We start from the raw sequence: 19,723 nt of genomic DNA on the forward strand, positions 1-19,723 counted from the left end.
AGCTTGGCTATATATCATGTATTTTGCATGGACACCTGAAGGTCTTGAATATGTAAACAAACTTCTGGTCTCATGACAGAGCACTGGCTCTAATAGAACTGATCTCATGAAACAACAAGGGGGCCTCTGCTTGGAATTAACAACTAACGTAGCTCCCTGTGTATTTAATTTTTATCATGCCATCACTTTCTAAAACAGACACTAGAGGTCTGTGCTGGGACACTGGTGTAACAGCAATGGCTAGAATTCAAAAGCAGCAAACAGCATGCAGTCTGATTGACAAGACCAATACAGCAACTTGTTGAAACACCTTCCCTGCATATCAAACTTTGCCATTCAGGAAATGTATATTCTAGCGGATTACTGGATCAACGATCTTCTCCTTTTAACATTAGTTAGTGAATAAAAAGTCACCTTGATCCGTTTCAATAGTTGCATCCATGTTTCATGATTACCGACCCCTTCATCCATTGAAAATACCACAATTTACAGAGGGAAACATTGAATTCTTACTCTCTCGCTGAGAGGCAGGCGGCTGACAGGAATGACTCCTTCCCGAAAGTTTGATGCCTTCCAGGCTGCCAGGCCGGTCTTTACTCTATAAGGGCGCCGCCTTCCAGGCATTATACGCCATCTGGAACCATAGCGACCCCGGCCATAACCTGTAATAAGATCCAAAACAAATGCACTGAAAAAACGAGCGGCAGGTTGGCTTATCCAGGCAAGCTGTAATTGAGTTTCGGAACAGAATGCCTTTTTTTTTTTTAAACACATAGTTTTATTGTTTTTTGCAAGAGCAGTACACATTACCGAAGAGTATAATACATTGTGTATTTAGTAGTCATACAGCATACGTTTTTGAAAGCATAACATTTCTACTCATCGCATAAATCAAACTAGAAACATTTGATGATACAAAGCCCATACCTGGGAATGCGAGAATCTGTTATAGATATTGTTTTTCTTGAAACAAAGAACAATTCGGAGCAGGACGCGGAACTTGGCCCCCCCTCCCACTCGTAAGAAGAACATTCCCATTAAAATTTGCTTGCAGATGCTGTCTGTGCGGTCCATCCTGGTGCTTGAGGATGGGCCACTGTGGGCACTATATGAACAATAGGGAGGGGTGGGGGGAGCCGCAGTGGCATAATTCCTATTCGTGACACTTTGGCTAATACACGTGATTGTAATCACAGAAGACGTTGGAGCAGAATGCTTAAAAAAAGATCTTATATGTGAGTTTACTGATTTAACACAATTTAAGCCAAAGTGCAGACTTACAAGAATAAGGTAATTACCCTTTATTTACAGTACTAGAGTTGAACTCCAATATATATGGGTAGAGGAGTAAAGTGAGTGGATTGGGTAGCCTCTGGTCCCTTCATTCACCCAATAGTTGTAAGTAAACAATGTACAGTAAAAAGGAGGCCATCAACATTTGAATCTGGGAGACTCTCTGCTTAGGAGCATATGCATGCATCTCGTGTCAGAAGGAGCAGGGATGTGGAATTCCTATAGCCCGACGCCCAGGACATATTGTTTGGGGTCAAGGGCAACACGTTTTCAAGTGTATTCTGTCCTTGGGACAAGTAGGCCCAACCCCCTGGCTGCCAGTTTGCAGTATACATTATGGATCAGAGAAGGGCACTGTCTGCAGTTAAGGTAATATTTTTGTCCATATGTTAATGCTGATCAAACTTGTATTTATGGTTCATTAATTGAAAGCCTTTATTATTAGGGTGAGCGCTCCAAGTAAATGTTGTAAGCTCTGACTGTACTGACAGTGGTTCCAGTATAAAAAGGTGTACACACGTTTCAAAGTTTAGAAATATGAGGCTATGTATAATGCTCCCAAAATGCACTCTGATTTGATGCAAATATTTGCAGAAGCTTGAAAGTAAAGTTAATGATTCTTTGCTTTTAAAATAAAATGTTCATAAAAAAAATGAAAGCAGGAAAAAATACATTTAGCTAAACTACTGGAAATGTTCAGGTACCAATTCTTTGCAGAATCATTTAGTAACATGTGTTGATGCATGCTAGTATTTACCAAAAATATTCCTAATGGAAAATCAGTGTAACCAGTTTCAATAAAAATAAACAAGCATTGGCAAAGCCAACAGGTCTTAAATTGGTGGTCAGCTTTTAAGTTTTGTTAATGTGTGAATTGTTTTGGCATGGTTTTTGTAAAACCCTATTGGTGTGGGAGACGCCGGGCCCTCACCGCTATAACAAACAATGGCAAAAGCAAAAATTGTTTGTCTCAAAAGCACACACTGCCGCAGTAGTTCCTGGCACTGAACAAATCTACTTTGTGTGCCAATATGCTCCTTGTGAAAGAGCAGAATGCTATCACTCACAGTGAAGCCAGCCGATACAGACAGAGGGAGAGAGAATTTTAATAAAACGCAAAAGGTCAAGGACAATGAAAGACCAAATTTGGGGCCCAATTATTAAATAAAGTCTTAAAAATGCACCAATGGTATGTGCCCTTGCTTTAGGTGCAGCTATACGGCTTTCGAGAATTCCCAAGAATTTACAGAAGTAGTACACGAAATAGTACTCCTAGGAAATATTTGGGAACTGCATTTCAGCATGAGAAAATACGCAGGTGTAGATTTGCTCATGCGAAAATCTGAGTGTTTGCAAGTTCACTTTCCCTCCAACCACTTTTTCCCCCTAACTCTGCAAGGTGGTTTACGTCTACCATTGTCAGGAGCAAATGTCCAACATTTCTCAGTATGGAAAAAGACTAGATAAAAGTTGTTGAAAACCCTTAAAACATGCACGTTAGTAGGTGTGCACAGACTCAAAAGGGCATTCCAACACTGGAACTATTGCCTAACACTACCTTCAGCACCAGTATGTAGCTCTGCGGAAACGCTATGGTATGAGCCATGGCATAATCCGAGAGGCTATATCGGAGCTCTTACATAATGAGATTGCTACCAGCATTCATAACGAGATTGCTACCAGCATTTGTCGCAACACTACATGGCACCAAAGGGACTAGTGGATTTTGTTACAGGACAAGTAGATTTATAAAGCAATCTGCTCCATGGACAAGTAGATATTTTATTAAATTCCACACCCCTGAGGAGCATCTTAGCAATCGCCTGCTTAGTGAGCCATGTTCATACCGGAGTTTTGTTTTTTACAATTTCAATGATGCATCAAAGTAAAATTTTCAGCAAACTAGTTTGTCAGGAATTATATGTTTTTAATAAAAGTCAGCAATATTTAAAAGCATCCGACAACAGCACAAAAGAGATTAGGCTACCCAAAGAAGAGAGGTTGGGTACTTTCCAACATGGAATTTTACTACTGGACGGCAGCACCTGGAAGGATTCAATTTTTGGTCACCCCTTTTTTGGAGCCACATGCACTAATAAATCTTTAGAAAGCTCTGATGTCCAGATATTAATTGAGACTGTATGCACCAACATTCACAAATCTCAAAAGCTTTCAGGAGGTACAATCTGACCTAAAAGGTTGCAGGAACACCTGTGATGCAGAAACTAAGCCAGGAGTGACCCTACAGCCCCAAAAAGGCAGAGACCTAGCAAAGGACTTCTATTTGGTGGATCAAGAAAAGAGATAAGATGAGAGTGGGGAATACATGCAAGGGCTGAGACAAGGAACGTGAAGGATCACATTCGAGATTAATGATACCTACTATGCAAAAGAAGCACGAAAAAGCACTCCAGTCTGTTCCGTGCACCAACTATCAATACTGAATTCACCTTGAATCACATTAATTTCTACCTTGAATGTATCAGCATAGATCGGTCAGGGAAAGCCAGACATTTTTTGAAGCAGAATGAAGGACTAATAATATGTGGCCATCTTGCAGCCGGGCTCTCTAGCGTCCCCTCTTGCCCTGAAATCTTGATGACTGATCAAATGATAGTCGTCGAGAAGGCTGACAGAAAGACTTCCATTTTGAAGATCTAGAAGAATTTGTAGTGTCCTTCAAAAAAGGAAGGATGCTTTCTTTCTTTGAACAACTTCTGGAGTAAAACCTCCAGTTCTGCTCCGAATCACCTGGATCTCTCAAATGAAAAGTGAAGGATCTCTGCTCCGAGTCAATGTTCTAATGCTAGTATAAGTTCTGTCTTGATGCAATTAAAGCACCACTGGCTAAAGCCAAGAACGAACCACGTCAAAAGAAGTATCCGATAGGAACTCTATTTGATGTTCCATAGATTCCAGCAACTGAAAATAGTCAGTTCCATCTTGGATACATTGAAACAAAGCCTTTAGTCAGAAGTTCAAGATCGTGCTATGTAAGTCCCATAAATGCCTGCCCATTAGGTCACATGCGAGCCACAGAAGACTTTTAGACAGGTGTCCAAATTCTTAATTGAAGAAAACTTTAAAATTCTTTCTTCACCTTGAGAGGCTGCGTATCGCGTTAGCTCGCTTTCTGCACTAGTTGCTTTTTTGCACGTTCTAGGCTGCAATTTTGTGTCCTGTTCTTTTAAAAACAAATCTGCTTTTTGAATCATTTTAAATATTGTAACTTTAAGATTCTTGTGGTTTGTCTGAATTTGACTGTTGGGGCTTATGAGGTGACATTACTTCCTGCTTTTTTGCTTTTTACTTGCCGACTAGGAGAGACGCCATTCAGGGGGAAGTGCGCTCTCTAGTCGTTCCTCCTATTTTCGCATAAATATGCAAGCTGCGCAGGCGCGCCTAAGGCAAGCCCGTCTGCGCCCGTCAGTGTCCCGGAGGCAGCCGCGGCCAGTCACGCTGCCCGTTCCATGGATTTCACTGGATATCGAAGTTGTTATAGCGGTGAGCAGCTCTATAGCCTTTAATCGCAGCCTTATCTTCATATTAGTAGGTGGGATGTGTCTGATTGAATTTGGACCATCTGCTCAAAATGTGTGGCTATAAATTGAATAATTGGGGCATCAATAGCTCTCCGCCTAGTATCGTGACTAGCAGTAGATTGCAGGAGCCTCGAATTCAGGCAGCTCTAATTGACACAAGCTCCCTTAAGAAACATTACCAGGATGTTTTTGATCTTCTGGTAGACAAACCAGTTGATCTCTTGTTTCTCACCGAAACATGATTAGATGCTTTTTCAAACCCCACAGTGAGGCTCGCTATTCCAGATGGTTACAAAATCTCTAGGCTTGACCGGTCTTCAGGAAAAGGGGGAGGGGTGGCCATTATCGATAGGGACAAGTGACTTCTTCAACGGGATAAGGCCACAGAGGGGGATGACTGTGAAGCCCTTGATTTTAGTATTAATATCTCAGACCATTTTACATTGGGTGGCTCTTAGATCTATAGACCCCCAGGCCCGGCGGGAGGCTTTCTTAAGGCACTGCGGGATGTTATCACGCCAGAGCTCTCCACTATTCCAGCCTTATTGTCCTTGGGAATTTGAACATTCACCTAGACCAGGGTTCCTCGAGCGAGACCTTAGAGCTTTTAGATATACTCAATCTTGCCCAGCTCACCCAATGGGTTGACTCAGACACATTCAGGGGGTCACATTTTAGACCCCATTTGCTCTAATTTCCCCATTTTAGTCGAGGACCCTATTCCGGTCCCTTGGTCTGATCACTTTCCGACCATTTATTCCTGGGCTATACCAGAGGCTAACTCCCTGTCACGTCCTAAGCGCGTCCCTGCCTTTCCTAGAATTGACCCGCTGGTTTTTAGCCAGGCCTTGAACGCATCTAGACCTAAACCTCTTGATGATCGAGGGAGGGTTGACTCAATTTACTAAATGGATTGCTAGTGCCACGGGTCATATCTCCCCAGCCTCTTCCCATAGGTACTCCAGAGAGTCCCCCTCTAAACAGTAGTTTACACCCACTTTGCGGGAACTCAAACAGGAGCACAAAAAATTGGAAAGGGTGTGGAGGAAGGACTACTGCCCAGAAGCAAAACTTAGGCTGAGCTACAAATAAAAAATATATTACACTGCCACAACTCATGCCAATGGGACTCACTATGCGACCCGCATTGATGCCGCCAGCAATAACTCCAAGGAGATTTTCTCTATAGCCAGAGCTTTCCGACTCCCGAGGAACAAGCAAGTATTCTTCCCTCTTCCAACTCCTGGTGTGAACACTTGTCCAGCTTCTTTCTGGAGAAAATTCGCACTATTCAGACGTCTTTTCCCTCCTGTAGTGTGGATACAGGTGGCCCTCTGGCAGAGAGAGTTTGTCCTCCTCCCCCTCAAGCCCTAGCCGCTTTTGTCCCTATTGATCTATCTAGTACCCTTAGAATTCTTAAAAGCCTGAAGTCTGGCTCACCATCCGTTCCATGTGCTGCTAGACTTTTGGCCGCCGTCGCGGAAACTGTCAACCCTGAAGTCAACAGCTTATTAACAGGTCTCTTCCGGAGGCGTGTGTCCCGTTGACCTGGAAGCAGGCTAAGATCCTACCCCCTCTTGAAAAAGCCCTCTCTTGATCCTATGTGCCCTGGGAGCTATCGCCCCATTTCCTTCTTGCCTAGTATGGCCAAGGTGTGCGAAAAAGTAGCGACCAGACAGTGGACAGTTTATAGAGGGTGCAGGCCTGCTTCATCCGGCCCAGTCAGGATTTCGGGCTAACCATAGTACCGAACTCGCCTTGGTTGAAGTCTCGGAGGCTATCCGTGAATGCTTGGATGCCGGAGGGAGGGCAGCCTTGATTTTGCTTGACCTCTCAGCGGCATTCGATACGGTTGCCCACTAATTGTTGCTGACCCGACTGGCTGAGACAGGCATTACTGGCGCGGCTTGGGGCTGGCTTAAATCTTTTCTGGAGGACCGCATACAACCGGTCTGGCTTCCTCCTGCCTCGTCCTCACCCCAGAGAGTGGCCACAGGGGTCGCTCCCTTAGTTCAACTGGCAGAGAATCTGGGTGCAAAAATCATCACGTACGCTGATGACATGCAGCTTCTGTTCACATGGAGAAAAAAAAAAAAAAAAAAAAAAAAAAAAAAAAAGGAGGATTCTGTGGACGCTGCCCAAAAATGCTTGACCTCACACTGGTTGTCTTCTGCGCAACTCAAATGCAACAAAGAGAAATCAGAAATCCTGCTCTTCGGGAAGTTTCCTTCCAATATTAGAGAAACACTCTGGCCGCATGGCTCAGCTTCACCAACGAGAAGGGTTTGGAATGGGTGAGGGCATGGGAGATGATAGTACAGGCTCTAAAGGACTACCGGCTGGAGAGTACAGAGCACGATGGTCCGGAGGGCAGGGTTCCATGAGGCCTGCGAGGCTGCATGCAACATCTGAGAACAATTGCGTTAGACCCCACAATCAGGGCCCACATCAGCAGCAGTTGGGGGGTGGGGAGTAACTGGGGTGTTGTAGTAGTGTTCTGACAAATGCAGTTAGGATGGATTGTTGGGGAATAAGGTGGATGGGTATAAAAGCAGATACTATATTGGGCTGTTGACCTGCCACTTTGTGAAATGATCGCTGTGATACTCAGAGTCTCTGTACTGGTATGCCGCCCGGCCTCCGGGATGTGGGCTGAATGGCTGTGTGCATTGCTATAACGATGGGTGTGCTCTGAGATACCAGGTGTGTACAGGTTGGCATCACGGATGCCTCACTCCTAATTCTGCAATAAAAACATGTTTAAAAAAAAAAAAAAAAAATGGCTCAGCTTCACCAGTGTCGACTGGCCACCCCGTAAAAAACCTGGGGATTTGGTTTGAGGAGAACCTCACCTTCTCACCCTGGCCCTTATTCGATCTCGGATAGATTACACTAACGCGCTCTATGCTGGCATTCCAGGCTATCTGTTAAATAGGTTGCAGGTAGTCCAGAATGCGGCTGCCAGGCTCCTTCTGGACATTGCCTCCAGAAATAGTGTGAGGCAACATCTGAGATCACTACACTGGTTGCCTGTTGCAGAGCGGGTGAAATTCAAATACCTTGTCATAGCTCACCGCACGCACCATGCATTAGGTCCAATCTATCTCCAAAACCGCTTTTCCTTTTATGTTCCATCAAGACTACTCCGTTCCACGCACCAACTTTTGCCCACGGTTCCCCAGTTTCAGCTACAAAGGATGGGGGGCAGCTCACTTAGTGTGAAGGCCGCCTTGGCCTGGAATGCGCTTCCGTTTGACCTTTGTAGCATCCAGGACCTCACCCTTTTCAAAACAAAATTGAAAACCCTCCTCTTTAACTAAGTTCACTATGTACCTCCTCTCAAGGTTCGCGCCGGGACACTTTGTGGTATCCGAGCGCGGTATAAGTGGAAGTAACATAACATAACACCCATTGACAAACTCCCCAACTAAACTGCCACAACTGAATCCACATGAATGTTGTCCGGGAGGATCGAATCTCAAGCCTCGAAAAACAACATTTTTACATCATAACATGTTTACTAGACCTATAGGTCTAGTAACTTGAATAATGTACTCGACCTAACTGTACTCTCCTTGACCGGTAAACTGGTCTCAAATTGTCAAATATGAGAGCACCTTAAATTATAGGAGTTAAGCATTTCTGCAGTATAAAAACTGGTTTGATTTAACAGACTAAATTTAGCTCCTTGTAGAATAAGAAACTAGCTCACATATAGAGTACACATGACCCCTGACTGGCCTCTTAGTTCACGAATACCATCACCATCAGGGCAGGAATGTTTCTCAGTTCATGTTGAAAAGCTCAGATTTTATAAATATATCACTAATCTGTATGATGTGGTGGTGCAAGTCATTTACAGATGGCACATCACTAATGAAATGGCCACAAACGTTCCTACCAACATGCAGTTTTACTGATAAAACTATATAGAGTAAAAACGGGTGGAAATGGTGTTTCAGCAAAAATACTTCATTTGTACATCACCAAATAAAGTGTTCTGATTTGTTTCAATCCTTTTAAATTTATGTTTTTCAGCATACAGAATTAAAAGAAAATGTGCTATATTTTGAAATGTTTGCACAGTTCAATCATTAGCCATTTAAATGTAGTGTTAAAAAAAAATCTGACATCCTACAGTAATTTATTTCACACTCTTTGTACAGCACCACTGTCAGGCAGTTCATTTTAAAAGAACCTCTAGGTTTGGAGTCCGAGAAGAAATTGTAAGAAATAAACTGACTTTGGACCTCTGTGTCTGTACACAAAACAAATATGAGAAGAGAAAAACAAGCGTTAAATGCATCTTCATTGCTCATTCACTGAGTGAACAGAACACCTGTTTTTTGTCTGGTCGCCAGAACGGGACAGTAGGCGATCAAAATAGCTCACCCAGAAAGAAAAAAAAATCTAACTTGCCATAGCAAGTCAGTAAGTAGATTTCTCAAGGCCTGCAACTGCTCTACAGGATAAAGCTTTGACATCAATCTGGGCAGGGAATTTTCTCAGGGTCTTTCCGCTCCTGCTTTAATCATCTCCAACATCTACTGGTGTATAGGCAAGCCAGAGTTAGGTGGTTTTTGGAACTGGCGTAACAGAATCCTGTGAGGAGGAAAATCTTTTCTCCAGAGAGGACCCATGTTCTCCCTGGAATGGGTTCAGATTCTCCTGCAGCAACTCTTTGGAGAAATACTTTCCCTTACAATCAGGAGGAAGGCAAGGATCATCACTATCCTAAGGAATCAACTCTAAAAGAGATTCTACACTTGCTTTTTTGTCAAAAACCTTTCTAGGAGGGTCTCCTCTCCCCCACTACTAAGCCTTTTAGGAGAGGGAGAGGAGTCCTCAAGCAAATGAGAGGCGGATGGAGACCTGGAGGAAGCAACACATACTCTGCATAAACTGCTTGCCCATTAATTATCCTAGAAGGTTCTTGGAGAAAATCCGGTCAGAATCCTCAATTCTCACAAGCAAATATGGCTATTCACCACTGGGCTCCCCAAGCAATTAGCAACAGCAACTCAGCAACATTACAGGGGGAAAATGGGCATTCAAACACTTAACTTTGGTCTGGTAAGCCCTATTACTTGCAAGAAGACAGGAGCAGTGTCTCCTTGAAGACAGACACCAGGGCATGCAGCGTGCCAACAGTGTATTCCTCACATACACTAGCCTCCTGGCAGTATCCCCAGGGTCCCAGTCAAGACACCTCCAAAGCACTCCCAGGAACAAAGTCCTTATAAAGAAGTTTACTCCGCGTGATGCAAAAAAAATCCTGGAGGAGAGGTAGAGACTAGGTCTAGCACTGCCGCCCAGCTCGGTAAGTCCCTCAATATTTCCACTGTGACAGGAAACGAAGACCAACAAGCTCAGCAGGAGGCCCCTTCTTCCCCACATTCCTCTGCGTTCCACATACTCATTTCAGTGGAGGCAGAAAAAACAAAACAGTAGGATTCTGGGTAAGGATCCCATTATATAATCACCCCAGAGGGTGAGTAGGGTGTACTAAGAATTCTCTAGTGTTTTTAGGTCTCGCCTAGGCCGCGCTTGTGCTGTCTGTGAGACAAGCTGTACTCCGGATAAGGGTTTAAAAACTCCACCCATTTTCAGGGACTGCCCCGGTTACATGTGTCAGAGCTTGTGAGCAGCATTTCTTTCTCTAACCTGGACCATTCCACTGGAGACCAGTGCTCGTTGTTTACAGACCTCTGTTGTAAACCGGGCTGTAAATCTTGCCACATTTGCAGTGCATTCAAAGACTGAAGTCTGTTTTGGCTGCAGCTGCACCCTCCTCCCATCTGCTTTTGAAACGCACAGCCTGGCATCAGGGTCCCTTCCTTCCTATGGCTGCTGTAGCCTCCGCCTGTTTTCTTTTGTGATTCCATGAGTGTCCATTTTTCAAGATCTTTCTCACCTCCCCCCAGATTGGAAATGCAAGAGGTTTGTGAAGCAAGCCTCGTGGTAGGTCAACTAAAATACAAGGACACATATGGATGAAATTGCCTGTGATAAGGTTTGCTACCAGTAGACTAATTGTTCAAAACAGCACGGAAATGTTCCACTAAACATGAAATTGTGTCTGGAATGAGGCCTGGGGAATGCCTTTTCTTAGCCCCATTCCTCACTCTGCCGTCTGAAATCTCACACAAAGTGTTCTAAAGAGGCGCCCTAGCTTCTGCCAGTTGTCTTCATTCTTCTTTTCCAGCCTCACACACGTAATGTTATAAAATGCAGAAATGCATAGTCCGCTTTCCCCGATGAAAGGAGTTTTGAATTCATAATTTTACTCAGAACATTCTTTCCTTGGAGAGTTGTTGCACTTTAAAATGTTATTACTCTTTTGTTTTCGTGTAGCTGCTTCGTAATTAAAATGTATAGGAATTTGCTTGCCAAGAAGGGCAGTTGCCTCACAAGCAAACCGTGTTTTTTTTTTTTTTAACGAAATGCCCACGTTCATGTGTTTAATGGATACGTTGAGTGCCGCTTCAAGTACACAGGATAAAACGAGCATTTGCAATCGCATTTGGTCTCGCATTTGCAAGAGTTTACGCTATTGGCATTGTAAATGACAAGGCCTTTAATTTAGGTTTACAATACCAATAGCTCAATCTCTCGTAAATGCGAGACTTTTCGCATTGCAAATGCTTGATTTCTGTCTGGAGGTGGGGTCTCACCTAAAGGTGTAATGACTGGGAAGAGGAACAGAGACGTATGATAAGGAGTCCCTCTTGCTCGGCTTCTTTTAAAGACAGTTTTTGAGGGATACCAACGATGGCATGTTCTATACAGATGGATGATGGGAATTCCAGTGATGTCACTTCCTGTGCAGACAGGTGATGGGAAATCCAGTGCTGTCACTTAATGTGCAGATGGATGATGGGAAATCAATGGTTCATAGAGCTTCCTGAGGGGTACAATCCTGGTTAAAAACAGTCTACTGTTAACAATGGATCATGTCAAGACTGATAAGCTGGGGTAGTATACATTAGTGACGGGATCAATATATAGCTCTCTTATTACGATTGTATATGTGCACTCACCACCTCTCCTTCAACCTTTTCTTCCCATCTTAGCACAATCGTACTCCCTGCACCATCGGGTCTCACAATTATTGGGAACGACTTTCATGGCCTCATTTACTTTGATCTTGGAGTGAAACCCTCACTGGTAGTCACACCATCTTCATATTCACGTGGTCCATCTCAGCAGTGACCATACAGCCGGGGAGACCCTTTTCTACCCCAGTGGTGCACAGATATTTTTTCCCCACAACAATCACCCTTCTATTCTCTCTACGTACCTTGGACAGAGAACAGATATTAATATTTACACACTGACTGAGACCACGTGCCAGATCCACATACAACGTAAAGGCCTTACCCGTCATGGAGGCGGAGTTTAAAGTGGCTGACTAGGAGGGACTAATGTGAGAGCAGGTAAGGCTCTACACAATACTTTCAGCTGAACAAAGGCTTGGTAGACTCATTAGGACGTTCTGTGATAAGCCTATAAGACTGATCAGAGGTGGAATCATATCCAAAACACCATATCAAAAAAGGGAACCAAAACAGATCTAGTGATCTCCAATATGTGACACAAAGTCGAGCAAAACGAAAACAAAGATTCTGAAATAAGTATGATGTAAATGACACTTTATACTACTCCAAGAGAACTAGATGGTGTCTCTGCACAGTACTATAGACACCTCCATGCAGACTCTCCTCCTTCACCATCTCATAGTACCTGGTCATAATTATCAGGCCACGACTCGCACCTGACCAGCTAAACATTACAGATAACCCCATTCCCCAATGAGGAGATCACAAAGGCCATCTCCCAACTATCAACAGGTAAATCTCCGGGCCCAAACCAACTGCCGATAGAGGTCTTCAAACACCAGTTGAACGCACTGGGCAGCCTACTACTTGATCTATAGTCTGATGCCCAAGACAAAATAGCTTTTTGTGTGAGTTTGGGGGGGGGGGCACATACAGTCAATACAAAACCTGATAGACTGGCCAATCTGTGTGCCTCATACAGGCCAATCTTCTTAATCAGTAGTGAAAATAAGCTAACAGACAAATCATAGAAAGACTATAGTTTACTTCAATGATTGATTTGGTGCATATTGATCACATCAGTCAACCAGACAAACATTTAGAACGCTATATTATGCCATCAAGATGGCTAAGAGATTGCAGTAGCCCATGGTCATCATATTTCTAGTTTTTGAAAATGCCATAGATGGTCTGTTCTGGAAATATCTATTGACTTTATTAGAATATCTTGGTTTTGACCTATATTTTCTGTCTTATGTAAAACTATTAAGTGAAGTGTCACGAGCTACACAGAAAAAACTGGGAGACATTTTCTCTGAACGTTTGAATTACTAAGGAGCACGAGACAACGGTTGCCATCACCACCTTTACTCTTTTGCATTGGTGGTGGGACCTCTGGCACACCTGCTCAGACAGGACTCGTGTTACTAGCTTCGGATTGTCTTGACAGATATAGGTGTTCTTGTACATGGACGAATTCCTGCTCCATGTAGGATGACCCGAGACTTCTGCCCATTTGATTATGGAGTTATTAGATGAATTAGGGATAGTATCAGGTTTGCAAGTCAACTGGGGTAAAGCAAGATTGTTTCCAATCACCCACATGAATTCGATGGAAGCATGGCTTTACCAAGCGGATCAGATTGTTACTAGAAGAAGATTTAGATATTAATTGATACAAATTCTAAACAATGAAACCTAGGCTAGGACAGCCAACATTACATCCCTACTAGACAATTAACATATGGCCACTCTCCCACTGGTCAGCTTTGCCGCCATCGGGCAGGTGGCACTGATCTAGATGGTCGGTTTAAGATCATACTCTCCAAGATCATTTATATACTACAGAACTACCTGTTCTATCTGCCAGGCACAACTCTTACTTACTTCACTGAATTGTTGAAAATATTAATTTAGGGTGATGGGTTCATCTCAAGAGGCTTTTAATAAAAGCAGCTAAACATACAATGGGGGACTCCCCATTTTCGATACAGCTTCATAGTATGGGGGCCACTAACCTCCTACTGATGAATGACTGGATATATGATCCAACAAATACATTTGTGTTATGAGCAATGACTGGAAGCTCTCCTATTCACTAAATTTATGGAGGAAAACTACCAACACATTTTCGCCGCCTGCCACTAGGATGATCTTGGCCACATGGATAGTCTAACTCATACAAATAAAATGGATTAAGGGAGTTACAGAGAAGACTCGCTTGTCGTTTGCCAATAAACTCCAAGTAAATGTTTTGGAGGGATTACGAGCATTAAACCAGTTAAGAATACCATCCCTGGGGAAAGGGCTTGCGACTGACACTCAAATGATTCTAAGAAATGCAAACTAAGTTGAGCTAGAGTGTCCTCAATTCTTCAGATACTTACAACACAACCATGTACTTTTGCCATCTTCAAGAACTATCAGATATACCCACCTATAATCCACTTGAGGCCAAATAAACTAAGTCTTAACTCCTGATGAGAGGTCCTACTTCAGCTGTACATAAATCTGTAATTATTAATGCACCTTCCCTGAACTGGGGGGAAATGGAAATGTGACTTGGGGTAACTGGACGATACAGAATGGATCCTTACACTCATGACCCCATAAGAATCTGCCATATTGGCATGATTCCACCTTATTCAAATGAAATACTTACACCATATCTTTTTGATCCCCTAGCGACACTGGAAATTTTACACATAATCCAGGGCTAAAGGGGGATTTAACCGTTATGTAAAGCCATTTACGACTTGTAGGGTGTTGCCTGATCGATTTAACCCCCAAAATTACATTGTTAAATATTGTAGATGATAAAGACTTCACATATGCCGAAAACACACTCCTGCGGCCGGGTCTTGTAACTGAGAAAAGTTCTCTATATGGGTTGCATGTGCTTCTGTACAAGTCAAGACCACAGTCTGTAATGCCCAGAATTAGGAGGGACACTGAAGAGTCTTGGCCATCATTGGAACATTCAGTGTGTCCTGAAAAGTCTGCCCTATGCAGGTGCATGTGTGTTGCCCTAAGGAAGATCCTCGTGGAAGCTAGTTCTTTCAAGTAAATAGGGGGTTCAGTTACACAGCGACAACAAGGAGACATAACTATGGTACCAATTTCGAGACTAAGGAAACTGAGGGGTTTGAAGTTACATTTCAGCTCCCCCTCTTAGGTAGAATAGCTATTCCTAAAATGTTTTTGCCGCAGGATCTTATTTTATTTTCAGGGCATGCTAGGTCTCAGACCTGCATGATCGGAAAAAGAAAAATTAAGACTTGAATGTTTTGACTGCATTGGGATGGAGAGAGCCCCCGGGTGGCGTAACGCATGATGAAATTCCAAAGAGACATAGTGCTCCAGACTATCTAGAGACATTACGCTGCACTGCAGTATCAAATGCTATTTGTGACAGAGACGTGTCAGATTTCCTATGAATTATTACAGGCATGAAGGGCTGCAATGTTCTGCCTCACTGCTGCAACTTCAATGTGTAAGGCAACTGAGTTCTGCCAGATACATCATCTATTTGATCTTGTACAAACTGGTTAACCCAAGTGGCTGACCTAGGAGGTCTTTCCATAGCAACCACCGGAATCAGTGGTAAAGCCCCCATTCTAGTTATGAAAGGATGTAGAGTGACATGAATAATGCCAGTGGCAATATAATCGATGAAAGAGTTTAGATAAGAGTTTGTATTCACAACACGTTTTTGTACTTCAACACCCACTTCAAACGCATCCAATTCAAGTTTTTGAAGGAGTTTTCCAAACAGTTATTTGTAGAATTAATATGGGCTACGCAGTCCTGGTTGCATGTCTATACCAGTTTACGCCAATTTTGGATGAGAACGTTCTCTCCAAGTGAAATAAAAGGCTTGAATATCGATTGGACTCGTGAGGTGGTGCACTCTAGCCGGTGGAAAAGGTAACAAAAAGGCTATGAGAATATGAAGATTTATTCAAATACGGAGTGGAAGGCGGTCCTTATTTTAAACTGTTTGCAGAAGTTAACAAATTGACCAAAGTAAGCCTGATCTCCATAGAGTAGAGATCTGGCAAGAAGAAGTGTGTTTAATGACAACTGGGTCAGATCTGTGGAACAGATGGCTTTTTTTAACCTGATGAGACATTCTTGAGCAACAACGGGGAGGGGAGGAAGGCCAATGTATTTTATTGTTGCTGCATCTTGTTGTCAAACCATGTTAGATTGAGATAGCCAGGAATGCCTAAGGCATTGGAGCTGGATTATACACTAGGCTACATCACCTGATTGGGGTTTTAAGCTTCTGTAATAGAGTAGTTGCTGAACGCTAATGACAAGAAATGTTCTACTAAAACAGCTGGAGATGTAATGGTAGTTCTTGTGGTGGGCATTTTCAGGTGGAATCTTCTGGACAAAGATTAGTTCTGTCAAAGTGTGCAGAATGGATAGCACTGGCTTACTAAAATACAGCAACTAAATTGGGAACGGTCATTACTCTGCCACTAAAACTGGAGCAGCCTGGTGACTTGAACCGGCTCTGGACCTTTGAAAGGAGAATAAGAAGTTTTAAGAAATGCCAACAACGTCCCCTGCTCCCAAAATACACCACACTATTGTGCTCCATAGGGGTATTGAAGTAAGGTAACTATGAAAAAGTGTCAGAACTGTGACATAAAACATAGGTAGAGTATTTCCTTGCTAGTAGTGGTGTGGAGTTGCTCCCAAGTGCAATATGGCATTTCCATGATTGTAGGTGGTAGGGTTCATAGGTGAGCTCTCGTAAGCATACTGACTTTTACTATAAAGGTCACAGAATTGTGCTCAACTTTCAAATATGACCTGTTGAAGATCCAAGACTTGTGAATCCCACAACGGATCACCACAGTTAGCAGCTTCTCAGACAATCCAAGGACCTGCCCCAGCCCATAAAAATGCTTCTCGTCCATACAGGAGCTAACTCCCGTTTGCAATTTCCCCCTGCAACTCACATGAACAAGCGGAAACCATATAGCTGGCTACAGCTTAGAGAGGACTACCACTGGAGTAGACTAAGCACTGAGAACTTTTAAGAGGGAAAGCAACATATTCCTCCTGCCAAGCACAAGTCTAAAAATAAAAAACTCAGTGATTCAGCCCAAATGTTCAGAGACCCATTAGAGCAGAGGACTTCAATCTGTGGGGTGCAAACCCCGAGGGGTCGTGGAGTCCTGGGAAGGGGGGTGACAGTACCCAGCTTCACTTGTCCCTGCAATCCAAAATGTTTGCTTTCCTTTTGGAAAAAAAACAGCCGCCCTGGGACGGCTAAATTAGATAGTTATCAGCTGCTTGTCTGAATGAAATGCAAATGTGGCCTTCAGTTAATCTGCGAGTGTAAAGGATGCTTGGGAGCGGTTCTAGCTTTAATTGATCAAATCACTCCAAGGTTTGTGATGACAAAGATTGTTTTTTTGAGTGGAAGTGCATAGTGTTAACAACTGGGCTGGGAAGTGCTTGCTTTTAATTTTAACTGCATTTACACAGCCCTTAGTACCCCTGAAGAGGTGTTGAATAGACAGTTATGTTAAAAAAATAAAATAAAAAATAAAAAACGCATTACATACGCTCTGGTATTACTAAAATCTACATTTTGGAAGCACCATTTGATTGTTAAATCATCTGCACATTTTGCAGCATTCTCGCGAACACGGTGTGTAATACAAGTATAAAATAATGACTTACATATTCACAGTGCTTTCTGTCACGTGCTGTGACCTTGTAGCACTAAAAATACACATCACTATTCTCAACTGCACCAATCGAGATTTAATTCTGTGGCTCTCTGGTTACACACAGACCTCTGCAGTGCATTAACTAATAGAGGTTTCATAATGTACTACATTGCATTTCCCACTGAGTAACAACTTTTAATTCATTTTTCATTTACGCTGTCCATTATTTTATATGCAGACACCAGATGGTGAAAGACCGAAAAAACGTAGAGAATATTTCGATGCTTATTTATGAGAGGCTTGCATCGCCAGAGCATCACTTTTTTGACGCTCCTGTGGCGCAAGCGTCTCAACCATACCCATGAGGCAGTGCAAAGTCACTCTGCATAGCCTCATAGATATCGAGTAAGGCATAGGAGCGCAAGTCACTTAGTTGCCTTACTCTGTGTCAAGGAGGTGTACCAGGGGCTTCCCATGCAACACCCATGGATTTTGATGCTGCTCCATATTTATAAAATTACGTAAACATGGGGCAGCTCCAAAAACTGACACCACCCCAGTGGAGGTATAATGAGGAGAAATGTTTTCATTTCTCCTCGTTTTTAGGTCTCTATGAGTCACTGCGCATGCCCTGCTCTGCGAGACATTTAGTAGGTGAGTTTTAAAACTGCGACTGGCTGGCCTAGCGCTGGCGTTCAAACATGCGCGCGCGCAGCCGGCCGCCATCTGTCTTTCACGGGTCATTAGCACCCGGATGACTTTCACTTTCGTAAAAGTAAAGAAATAGAAAAAAAAATCTATTTCTTTACTTTTGCTATAATCGCGGCACTCGCGCTTTACTATGAACATTAAAAAGTAAGGCGCGGGTGCCGCAATTATAGCAAAAGTAAAGAAATAGAAATAAACATCTATTTCTTTACTTTTAGTATTATTGCGGCACCCGCGCTTTACTTTTAATGTTAAAAGCGCTGGTAGCCGCGATGCTTGTTGTAGCTTTATATCCCCCACCTGGTCTACTATTTCTCCCCGCTTCACTTTTTTGCGTGTGTCACGCGCAGTAGTTTGCTGCCAATGCTGGTTTTATTTTTATTTGCCACCTGCATGTTTTTATTTTTTTAATGTTCCTGTTCCTTACAGCACATTCAAATTATTTATGTTTTGAGATGGTTGTCACTGTTTTCCGGAAGCTTGTTTTGGTTGCAGCCTGCACATTTTTTTTTAAATTCAGAATGCCACTTTTTTCATGAAGCTTGTGCGTGATGTTTTGGATGGCTTTCTTTGTATAATATACTATAGCGTGCATGTTTTTTTTCTAAATATTCCTTTTTTATGTATCTTTTTTCGTGCAGCTTGTGCACCACAATACCAACCCAATTAGCCTACTGTGAAGCTTTGTGTGTGGTCCCTTTAAATCTAACTTATTGTCACTCAAGGCAGTTTTCTGCAAGGTTACCCTGGGGCATAAGCGGGGACCTCCTTGCAGACTTCCGTGTTCTTTGTACACTGTCCGGTGCCCCCAGCGCCAAATCAGGCATCCATAGCCATGTGCTTTTGTGGTGTGGAGGGATTCTCCGCATGTCTACGTTATTCATTGGGGCCACCGCCATTGCCTGATTGCGGGGCGCAGGCTATTTTCAGTCATAGAAGGAACATCAGCCCGTTTGAGTTATAAGGGTGCAGTAAATTAACACTTTGGGCACTTTCTCCGCCTTTTATCTCGCACATGGAAATGTTTCCTGTGAGTGACCGGATGGTATTCAACATGCGGACGCATGTTCGGCATTAATTACCTCTTGTCTCTTCCCTGGGAACACGCCTTTGCGTTCCACCCCCCTCCCCCCCCCACTCCCCTCCATGCCATAAACTTTTGTTGTGTTGGCATGGGCGCACTCAGAGCTGGAAAGTCACGTGTGTGCACATAGAATTTCATCTGTGCATGGCCCCAACCGGAGGAGCCGATTGTTTCAACACAGTGATTCATGGGTTGTGCGGGATGATAACCGTAGTTGTAATCTGCTCTCAGCTGGTCTCATGATTGGAGCTGCCCCTGCTACAGAATGGCACAGTGGCCAGTCCGCCTCTGAAGAGATGCAATATCATTGACTGAAGTTCTGTGCGTCACCCATTTCTGTTCTTG

The 19,723-nt window shown here is 43.2% G+C and overlaps 1 protein-coding gene across 2 annotated transcripts in view; it reads right to left on the minus strand.

Moving 5' to 3' along the window:
• LOC146786200 (UAP56-interacting factor-like) overlaps nucleotides 1-19,723 on the minus strand; it is a 178,978-nt gene that overhangs the window by 138,522 nt on the left and 20,733 nt on the right. For both annotated transcript variants that reach the window (XM_085635775.1, XM_085635774.1), the window contains exon 3: nucleotides 514-662. In XM_085635775.1, coding sequence (XP_085491901.1) covers nucleotides 514-662 — 149 coding nt within the window. The remainder of the gene's footprint in view (nucleotides 1-513; nucleotides 663-19,723) is intronic.

Source organism: Triturus cristatus, chromosome 11 (genome assembly GCF_964204655.1).
Source record: "Triturus cristatus chromosome 11, aTriCri1.1, whole genome shotgun sequence".
Lineage (NCBI taxonomy): Eukaryota > Metazoa > Chordata > Amphibia > Caudata > Salamandridae > Triturus > Triturus cristatus.